Source organism: Colossoma macropomum, unplaced genomic scaffold (assembly GCF_904425465.1).
Source record: "Colossoma macropomum unplaced genomic scaffold, Colossoma_macropomum, whole genome shotgun sequence".
Taxonomy (NCBI): Eukaryota; Metazoa; Chordata; class Actinopteri; order Characiformes; family Serrasalmidae; genus Colossoma; species Colossoma macropomum.
In genome coordinates, this window is record NW_023494810.1 from 26,978,867 (window position 1) to 26,990,309 (window position 11,443).

Consider the following 11,443-nt stretch of genomic DNA (forward strand, 5'->3'; position numbering starts at 1 on the left):
AGAGAGAGAGAGTGAGAGAGAGAGAGAGAGAGAGAGAGAGAGAGAGAGAGAGAGAGAGTGAGGTACATATTGGTAACACTTCTCACATCTCACATCTGAAGAGAACAGCCAGTTTCTTTTCTGTGCTTTTCTCATAGCTTTTCTGTCTTACCTATACAGCCGTATAACTTATATAGCTGAGTACCCCTGGGCACACTGTTATCATGTTTTATTATTCCCCCGTATGTTACATTCAGTGTGCATTCAAATGTGCAGAATTGTGTTCTCTGTGCAGGATGTGTTACCTTATTTATATTAACAACTAATTAACAAAATGTAATTTGCCTGGGGTACCCAAACTTTTGCAAAAAACATATTTTCTCACTATTGTGACAAGCAGGCAGTCTACTTCGAACAAATTTAGACTCTTTTTTAAATATACTTTTTGATATATTCCTGCACACAGTGTTTTCTTTCTTTTTTGGCAAATAACTATTTCTTATATGTTTGTTCTGAATATAGTCATTATCTATTTAAAGTTTGATTCTGGCCTCTTTTATTTCTCACAGCAGGTTCATGTTGTTGCTTAGGCATGCCCATGGAATTTATAGTCCAGCTGAATGAATATGTATCGACTATTCAAACCAAATGCAATTTTTTAAAATGACTTTAATTACTCTTCAATGACTCTGAGCATACTTAAAGGCCGACAGACTAAAGAATGTTCTCAGTTTGTTGGTGCACAGAGCAGAGGAGCTCCACAATGCCGTTTTCAAGCTTATTCTGCCATCTGCTGCTAAAAAACGGCACTGGCTCACTGAGGATCATGGAAGTGAGAGGAAACCAAACAGAAGAGATGTTATAAAGTGTTTTTGGTCGTGTTATTGTGACCTTTCAGAATATTTCGAGTACTGTATTCTACTCTGATATTGTGATAGACTTCATAATGGACAGTGCAGAATCAATTTTGAGCAGAATTGAAGAAAATTGCTTTGAAATTAATCTGTTTTCATAAAACTTAACTTAAAAACTTCATCTTAACTTTCGATGTGAATCTTAACTAAACTCTAAAGTCTAATTTTTTCTTAGGTGTACTTTCACGGGGAATAAAATCATGGAAAAAAGGAAAAAAATAGCATTGTCTTTCCCTGGTCTTACCAGCAGATGGCTCCCTTTCACATCTGTTAATACCCATCCCCCGTCTACCAGCTGATCCGCTATAAGCCAATGATCGCGCTGGATTAGTGTAGCCATGGATACGGGCGAGGCTTTCAGTAGCGGTAGGCTAAGTTAAGGGTCTGCGCTTCTGGAAAAACATGCCTCATTCTTTGAGCCAGGTAGTTTTGGAGTATCGTCCAGTCCGTATGTTACATTTCAGTACACGACTTTCTACCAAGAGGACGTAGCTAAATATATTTAGCCGCTGGTGCTGGTTTGTTGAGCTCTGAAACGAGCCGGGAGAGGAGGAGAAAGCCCGGCTTTAAACAGTAAACAGGCCGTCGTTTGCTAGCCAGAAGGAAAGTCATGGGAAAAGAATAATTACTGTCCAAAAGAGTTTATTCTCTTATAAAATCTTCTAGTTTTCTCAACATCCGAATGGCCTCTAACCCCTATGACGAGGTTCAACTCAGCAAGAAACACGAGGAGATGTAAGTCCTGCGTTTTGCCTTGCGGACCCAGTAATGTTAACCTAGCTAGGTTAACTTAGCTTAACTTACTGATAAACCTGTAAACCCCGGAATCGTATTGACACTAAAACAAAATCGCAGGTCATAACTGGAGTTAGTTACAAGTACACACTTAAAAAATATGGTTCTTCAAAGGTTCTTTAGTAAAAGCAATGGTTCTCTATAGAACTATACGTTCTACATTCTGTAGGTTATAGACCCATTTTTTTGCATGATTAAACTCTTTTTGGTGCTCTGTAGAACCATATACATTCACGTTCTCCACCAATCTGAAGAACCATTTTACTTTGCAAAGAACACATAGGAAAATGGTTCTTCAGATTGGTGAAGAATGTAAATGTATATGGTTCTATATAGCACCAAAAAGGGTTCTTCTATTATTATAAGCTTGGCATTGTGACCATAGCAGAACCCTTTCTGGTGCTATATAGAGCCATTTCCAAAAAAGTTCTATATAGAACCATATACATTCTCCATCAATCTGAAGAATCACTTCACCATGCAAAGAAGGTGTGTAGTGTTCAGCAACGTGTGTGAAACATGCCAATGAAAAGACATATACAGTGTAGTGATGGACAGTGATCAATACTGCCTGTGGAAACCAAATGAACAACAAAATCAGCGCAAATGCAGTTTATGTGGTCCTTTGTATGTCAGAGGTTTACAGGCTGAATCTCAAATGGTTCCCTACTTTCATACATATATAGCTCACTGCACAGGTCAAGAAATGCCCAAACAGTGCTGTTAGTGTTATATAAGAAGTTGTGTGGCTAAAAGCCTATTATAAACAGTTTCTGGTCAAAATATAATACACTTTTTGAGTGTAGAAGCTAGAGCTGGGCAAAATGGCAAAACATTATCACGTTACTTGTTTTGTACGATATACAATATTTATTTTTACTGACATCTGATAAGTTAGAACAGACAAAGTAATGCAGATTTTCAAAAAATACTGTGGCATTAGAGAACGCCTGGTTTCCCATGATGCTTTGTTCATGCTTAGCTGGGCTGTATTTAGTTTTAAACACAGTAAGTAGAAGGTTTTCGGTTGCATTGTTAAGCAATCCACATTAATGTTTACAGGAATATGTGAACTTTTGAGCAGGTTCGGGGGGTACTGTGTTTTAGGAGTGTCATTTAGGAGTTGCCATCACCAAAGTTTGTTCACTCATTCATAGCCCCAAACGGTATTCTGCAGCAGGACTTTCCCTTTCTTGTGCTCTGGCTTCTAAGTCAGTTGAAAAATAAGGCTTTGCTATAGACACAAAGTTTGAGCTGTCGAAACGTCTTCTGTACACCCTCCACACTACAATACTGTCAAAAACTTTGAATCCAATTACTTGTATTCCTCATTTCACAAACTGCACTGCACTAAATCCAATTAAACAGGACTAGTTATACTGTCTTTTTAATCAAACATGCAGTTGGAAAGTAGTGATGTACTTTATCACGGTAGCGATAACCATTGTCCTATTGCCCAGCTCCAGTAGAAGCTGTTTTTCATGACTTATGTAGTGCACTACACCAGAAGTAGGGAACCATTTGAGATTCAGCCTTAGTGTCACCAGTGTTTTCTGCTCCTGCACAGTTTAAAGTGTTCCTTGATTCAGCACCCTGATCCAGCTCATCAACCATAGATATATGTCAGGGATGTCCAGTCTTATCCACAAAGGGCTGGTGTGGCTGCAGGTTTTCATTCCAAATAAGCAGAACTTCAGCTGATTCTGTTTGTTTAATCAGTTGGTCAGTCAACGACTTCAGACAATCACGTGAGCTCCTGCTTTGTTGTAATGAAAACCTGCAGCCACACCGGCCGTTTGTAGATTAGATTGGACACCCCTTTTATATATCATCAACATGAAGCCCTTCATGAGCTGGATCAAGTGGGTCGGGCAGGGAATAGCGAAATTGTGCAGTGCTGTGGTTCGCCAGGAGCAGCATTAGGAAACACTGTGCTACACCAGTTGCCAAGTAATTAAGGACTTGAACTGGAACTGTTAAAGGGATGATTTGACCAAGAATCGAATCAGATTTTCCCTAAACCCAAATGTACTCTCTTAGCGAAAAGGATTATATGCAATACCAAAAGCAAAAAAGGTCCTGTGAATCCCTGTTTGGTGCTGTATAAAACTAATTTTAAAAGATTCTTTAAAGAACTATGTACAGCAGTTTCTCCATCAAATATTCACAGGGTTCTTTGAGTTGTCAGGTTCTATAACTGTCACTTTTACTGAAGAACCTATGAAGAAGTCCCTTTTTTAAGAGAGTAGTCAATCAACCAAAATGTGTGTAGTCATAATTTTGCTTCTTTTATGGCAGTTTTCCACAGTACAATGCAGAACAGTTACAAATATGGGGTCATGAATTTTGCAGACCACTGTTTGGTCAAATGCAATCATCATAGAATCATGATGTGTCTTCACTCCAGTAATGTATCCATTATTGAGGTCAAACAACCACCATTTCTGAAAACACTGGTTGGCCAGAATTACTATCTGTGGCTTTTCAATTGAAACTCAATGCTAAAGTAGAAGGTAAATAGAAAATAAAGCTAATCAATTGTTTTTTTTAATGTTTATATTTATTGTTAATAATAGTGTAGCTTGGAAAATCATGTGACCATAACACAACTTCCAGAGAATCCTATCTAGTTTCACAGGTATTATTATGTAGTGCGAAACAGACATTGGTACTTGTTCTGTATTTGTAAGTGCCATGCCGTAATGCACTGCTTATTGGACATGTGCTCTTATAATAGTTTTGCACTGGAACTAAGTTATTGTAGTTAAAAATTATGGAAGAATGTCTATAATGTGCTTATTTTCTTGTATATGGTTTGCTTATTTTATTACATCTAAATCATAGCAATACGTTTTTGTTCTTTTTAGTTCATTTCTATCCTAAATTCTTAGGGAAGCATGCTTGTTTTGCCCTCAGTTCAGTCAGTTGCAAAAAGTTTTTGGCTAAAAGTGGATCCACGTCACCTTCTGACTGTCTTGTGGCGTTTCTGTCTTGCAGTTTGGGGAGGAGAGCTCTTTTACTGCAACAGATGGAGATTTGCTATGAACAGCAGAAAGCCAAGAAAAAGCAGCAGGGCATGATGTCTGAAGCGGCACATGAAAGGAACATGAAATTATTGGAGGTACAATGTTTTTAAAGTATATTAAATACCTGTTCAGAGAAGCTCCTTCATTGTAATGATATACTGAAATATATGCTCAGTAACTGCAACTAAAGTGGCTGAGGCTTTTCACAATCATTAGTAGTTCATTTCCACATAAAGACTCCTGAGTCTTTTTACATTCACTCTATTCACTGCACAGTTTGCTATTTTCCTTGTTATGACACTTGATTCGGCTCATGAAGGGCTTGATAATTAGCTGCTGACATGAATCAGCTGTTAGGAAATAACTCCACAGGAATAAGAGTGAAGCACACTATTATAAGCCCACTATTAGTTGCAAACAGAACTAAAAGGCTGATCAGTTTAAATGATTGATTTAAAGGAATATTACAGTTTTTCTACCTAATATCAGTTTTTCAACCTAATCTCAATCTGCTACATCTGTATCATACAGTCAGTGAGTTTCCCTGCACTTAGAAAAGAACTTGAAAATCACTCATAATAGAAGTTAATGGTCAGTCACTGAATTGCATGGATAAATGTGACTATATTTTGTAAATTCAAAACTGCTACACAATAAAAATACAGGCAGTCATGAGAGAATTTCTTATCAAAGCAGTTCTCATTACACTTTAGCTTTCAAGCACTAAAGCAACAGTAAATAGGCAGTTCTGGTTACTTTCACTTTCCCTGAGATTTTCTGGTATTCCATGAGGAAGGAGACTATAAAAACCCCACCCACACCAATATGTTTAACTCATTTCCACAAATTCTGCCTCCTGGGGATGTAGTCACATTTACAATTTACAGATACTTTTGACTGAAGAATTTATGAAGTTTGTAGAAGTTGTGCAATAATGTACACATAAGTGTTCTAGTGATAGAATTCAGCAACTGCCAGACAGCTTGAATTATAAATGTGTTTTTTCATTGTTTTTCATCCTTTGTAATAATAGACAGAACGCTGCAGTTGTGGCAGTTAGAGATTAGGTTGAAAAACACTGAAATATTTCTTGAATGTTTGAATCTGAGAGAATATTATATGTCATTACTGTCTCCAGCACTTCAAGAAAGAAGAAGCTGTGCCATAATTTAAAAGAGATAAATGGCATCTTTAAACATGCTACAGGAAGTGGTGTTTCACACCATATTATGCAAACATTGAATAATACGAGGGATCTGTTGAATATGTTGGATCCACTGTACAAATATATGTTCCACTGTTTTTTTTTTCAGGATTTCCAGAAAGTAGAAAACTGTCTTCGAACACGACCGCTCCTGCATCCTGATGTCCTTAACCTTCAGGTATTGTGCCTTGCTCGTTGTTTCAGATTAAGCATAAGTCAAAATAGTGACTTTATACAGTCAAACACAATAAGAGCAACCTATTTGTACCCTGAGAATAATGTGATATTACAATGTGGTGTTTGACATTCACCAGCTAATTAACATTCTGTCCAGCGTAAGATATAAAGCAATAAGCCATGAGAGATCAAGGGGTATTGTCAGGCACAATGCGAAACAGTGACAAAATACAATATGATAAAACACTCAAATGTGCTGTATAACAGAATAGTAAGTAAAGTTTATTTATATAGCGCTTTTTACAACAGGTGTTGTCACAAAGCAGCTTTACAAGGAAATGAGCATTACAAAAAGAAATCCGGGTCCAAGCCCCCATGAGCAAGCCAGTGGCGACAGTGGCAAGGAAAAACTCCCTAAGAAACAGGAAGAAACCTCGAGAGGAACCAAGACTCAGAAAGGGAACCCATCCTCCTCTGGTCGACACCGGATAGTAAACATTGTTAGTGTAAAGTATTGTAGTACAAAAACAGGGAAAGAGGTGGAGCAAACAATTAATTTGAATAGTTTAGTTCATGCAGCAGCAGCAGCATCAGTGGGGTCAGGTTGTGAGGGTGAGGTTTGCACGGCGAGCAGTGGCACCCGATCAAGGCAGAAGAGGCAGCAGCATCAGAACGCACAAGATGGGCAGCTGTTCAACTCGGCAAAGGAAAGAAAGGAAAAACACACAGAGTCAGTTCTGCAATGGGTGATTGATTAATTTGATTAGTTTAAATGATGTATAAATTATGTATGTAATGTATAAATTAATTTATTATTAATGTCAAGCAACAAGCAATTCTTCCATTAAGCTGTCCCGCTAGGAATTTGCATTCCCAAATTCACCCAAGCATTACTGTATTTGCCTGTAGTTTTATCTGATCACTTTAGTACATCAACATTAAGTGTGGATCATATAAATAAATAAATGGTATATAATTCATATAAATGACTTCACAGTTATTTCAAGTGTCTTTTGTGCTACATGCTGGGAAGCCATGGATAATGCAGAGATTATCATATTGGCCAGCGCTGTAACCAATATAATTGAAATAAACAATATAATAATAATCTCATTTATTTTACGATAAAAAAATATTGTGCTAAACATTTTTATGACGGGATGTTTATTTATTTTCCTCATCTTTTCTGAATATTTGACTGTTGAAATATGTGAATATAATATTATAAAAAAATGGAAACAGAAGTAAACTAAATCTGTTTGTTCTGGTTTCTCAGAGTTGTACTTAATTTCTCATGTTTTTCTCCCTTGTTTTTTATCAGGTACATTCAAAACATGTTGGAAAATATATGAGGTTCACAATCACAAATGTCTACAGTTTTATTGCTCCCTACACGCCACCCCAAAACAAAGAAAATCCAATTAATGCCGCAAATATTGAAAATAGTTTGGCCTAACTGTAACATTGTAGTTGTTTTGTTTTTCATAACTTGGCATAGTCATACAGAATTGAGTTGATTTGTGCAACCATGTGTGCACTAACTCTAGAGTATTTCCTAATGACCTTTTAGATCTGATTTTAGATCTGTTTAATAAAATCAGTCTTATCATTTTTTACACACTGTGTATTTCAGACTCGTTACTGGGCCTCTGTGGAACGGGACCTTCCGGAATGGGAAAGCTACTTGCTGGGGAAGGGTCCAGCACCCATGACTGAAGCGGGGCAATTGCGAGGACCCCAGGGACAGAAAGGTACTCGGCAAGACTCCTCGCCTGCACGGAACAAGGGCAAGCCCCCTCGGCCCAAACCCAGAGCTGATGTGTGACAAAGCCTATAGCGCTAGTTGGTCCTAAAGGAGGGGAGTTGTCTGCTGAGGCCTCATACACTTATGAATTTGAGATGCACAGCTCATCATATCTGGGGCGGATTGAGTCAAATGGCCACACAATATTCATATATTTACTCTGGATTTTTAACACACACACACATATCATCTAAACCTCTTATCCTTCGGGGTTGCGGTGGGGTGCTAGAGCCTATCCCAGCTGTCATTGAGCGGAAGGCAGGATACACCCTGGACAGGTCGCCAGTCCATAGCAGGGCAGACAGACAGACATACACATTCACACACACACCTAGGGGCAATTTAGCATGTCCAATTGGCCTGGCTGCATGTTTTTGGACTGTGGGAGGAAACCGGAGTACCCGGAGGAAACCCACATAGACACAGGGAGAACAGGCAAACTTCGCACAGAAATGACCCTGGTCGCCCGGCCGGGAATTGAACCCAGGCCATTCTTGCTGTGAGGCAACAGCGCCACCCACTGCGCCACCGTGCCGCCCCTGGATTTTTAACATTTCGTTTATTTTTTTTAGTGTGTCGTTTTCCAATATTTTGGATCAGTTGAGTTGCACACAATTCCCTGCACACATGTGGTTTCTTGCATGACTCATTATTTTTGTGTTAAATGTATTTTTGTGTTAAATGTATTACCATAGTGTGAAGTTCACATTTGTCCATCGGAAACAATACTTTCTCAGTAAATTAATAAAAAAAACAATTTATGCTGCACATACGTAGCATATAGTATATCATGAATAAAGTCACAGCCTAATATACTACAATATGCTGATGGGAATATTACAATGCAGCGACAAAGAAATGTGCTTACAGCCACAGAATGTGTCTGTGCTTACAGAGCAGTTACATGTTAGCTAAAATGGATAAATTAACGAACTGTTGAAATTTGGAAATATGACTGTGTTAAATTTATGTTCCACGTCTATTTAATAAACTGTCAAATATGGTGTGTCGAGCTGTCCTAGTAGCAGGTAGCAGTAGCTTAACATGCTACAGCTTCACACACCACAACTCAGGTTTGATTCTGGCTCACTGAAGCTCCATTGATGCAGGTTTATAAGATAAAGACTCATATCCAAGCAGGTAATCATACATTTTTGCTTTCTTAGTGAGTGTTAAAGAAGTAGTTACATGATTCTGAGGTACATACATGATTTTCCACTTATCCCAAATGCAGTAGGTCAGATGTTTCATGTCCAGATCTTTAGTTTAAGACTGGAGCTGCTGATGTTTGTTAGCAGCTAATGTTGGTGTGGTGTACGTTTTACACCACACCCCTGTGCTCCAGCCTCCCAGAGTTTGAAGGCAGAATAGTACTAGAATGTGTACGATAATATAGTTCCAGTTTTAGCGTAAAAGCGTAAAGATGTTTTGTCTCTGCCGTTTTACTAAATCCTTTTTGTACTTTTTAGCTTGTTGACATCATTTTTAAAAAATGTAGGAAGATTTTGGCATGTATTTGTGGGAACAGTTTGGGTGACTACTGATTTTTAGTGTTGTTTAGCACCTTTAGTGTAGCGGCTCTCGTTGTAAGACTTAAGAAGAAAAGTTTGCAAACATGTCTTGGCCAGTTGACTGCATTCAGGATGAGTGGAAAATAAAGAAATTTGTATTTTTCTCCAAGCTATTCCTTTAAGGTTTATCGATGCACCTATGCCATTTGTAGTAGTTTCCTGATGCAAAGCAATAATACATATACATACTTTTTTATTATTCATAGAACTTGTTTATTATTCATTTTTTCATATAATTTAGTTTCAATTGTGACTTTAGAGATACTTTAAATAGTGAACTACTTGCTGGTGAGTTTATTAAACTCTGTGTCTGTTGCTCATGCCTTATGTAGCGTGCTCTTATTCTAAAACATGGTGGGGAGCTCCAGCTCTCTTGCACAGTTTGGTGATTCTCCTGTTCTGACACACCGGATTAAACTCATCAGTTATTACTGGCTTCATTTGGTGTGCAAGAACAAGGAAATCACCAAACTGTGCTGGACTCCGGCCTTCAGTTCCCCACCTCTGCTCTGAAATCTCGAGGACTGTTTTGGCAGTTCTGTGAAATGTCAGGAAGCATGTATTTCCTGTTAATTGCCAACTCTGTTGCATGTACAGTTCCAAAGACCATACAGTGTTAATGATGCAGTAGTGATAATTCTGTTTTAATCAGGATTTATTACAGTGGAAGTTTTAAAGTAGTGCTGGAAAAGCTAAAGTGTGTATGACTTGGACTTCTTAGCACCAAGTGACTAAGACATAGAAGTGTAGAACTGAACCCTTATTTTAGACATGCCGGTGTCAATACAGAAGCATGTCTACGCCTAAATGCAGCTTCTGGCCACCTCGACCCAGCATCCGCAGCCTGGGCGGACGGCGAGGGGAAGTCCATATGGGCTGTGTGTGTGGGTGAGCTGATTTCCTTCTACTGTGGTAGGTGTTGTGAGTAACAGATTTCCATACGATTCCTGTGTATTTCCTGTATTAAATATAACTAAAATGTATGCTGACTCACCTACAAGTGAATGGGTGGAGAATATATATGGGCTGCAGCACTTTTAGTACAAAAATTCCTTGTTTTTTGGTGTGTTTGTTTTTAGATGTCTAAGAGGAAGAAAGCTGGGCTCTCTCAGTCCATATAGAGTAAATGATTTTGTTATTCACAACTTTTTGTAGGTACCTGGTATAATAAACACTTTATTATATTAGTAATCAAGTACTCTACAATTACTTGAATAACTAATTTTGATGTGCTTTAACAAAAAAATCAGCAATAAGCCTTTAAACCCCATAAACCATGGGTAGTGGGTCCAAAGTTCTAGTACACACTTCCATAACTCAAGAATAACTCTTTACACTGTAGTCCACCGAGTGTTGATGTATTATTGTGGTCAATTCCAGAAATATATATTTTTTAAACGTTGCATTTAAAGGCGTTTGTCCATCAGGCTCTGTTTCTTACTGTAAAAGAGAGCAGAAGGAGAATTTAAAGCTGCAGTTTGGAAGATTATTTGTTAAAACTGAAAGAAGTAGCTTCTGAGTCAGGAGCAAAAAAAACACGCTAAAATATGGTGTGCGTGCGCTGCTGCGAATCGCCTAAAATAAAGCCTGAAATTATTATTCGAACAAAAGTTTGAGGCATCGGGTCGGATTTTGCAGAACTTTTTCGGACTGCGTCATACATCTTTACATTTTAATATCATGCACAGGCTCAAAAAGATTTGGCTCAACGTTTATATCTCAAATGTAACATCAACATTATACTGATAGATATGATGAAAATAGCAGATAATTCAGTTATACCCTCGGAAGAGTTCTCTTTAAATGCTCTTTCAACGTCAAACATCAGATTCATCTGTTCAGGGAAGCGGTCCGAGCACAACCAACGTCCTAAAATGTTCTTCCGCATGAGCACACTTTTCCACCAGAGAGGTCCACGTCCCTAAAACTTACATAGTGTAGCTTTAAAATGTGCATGGTCTTTGGGAAAACTG

General features: G+C 38.2%; 1 protein-coding gene across 1 annotated transcript; it reads left to right on the forward strand.

Moving 5' to 3' along the window:
• The first annotated feature begins 375 nt into the window (after positions 1-375).
• Positions 376-10,054, forward strand: cunh3orf14 (chromosome unknown C3orf14 homolog). The gene is made up of 5 exons (XM_036560205.1): positions 376-1,628; positions 4,686-4,809; positions 6,028-6,096; positions 7,729-7,911; positions 9,514-10,054. The coding sequence occupies exons 1-5, from the start codon at positions 1,576-1,578 to the stop codon at positions 9,529-9,531; spliced, it is 447 nt and encodes a 148-aa protein (XP_036416098.1). The 5' UTR covers positions 376-1,575; the 3' UTR covers positions 9,532-10,054.
• Positions 10,055-11,443: the final 1,389 nt, after the last annotated feature.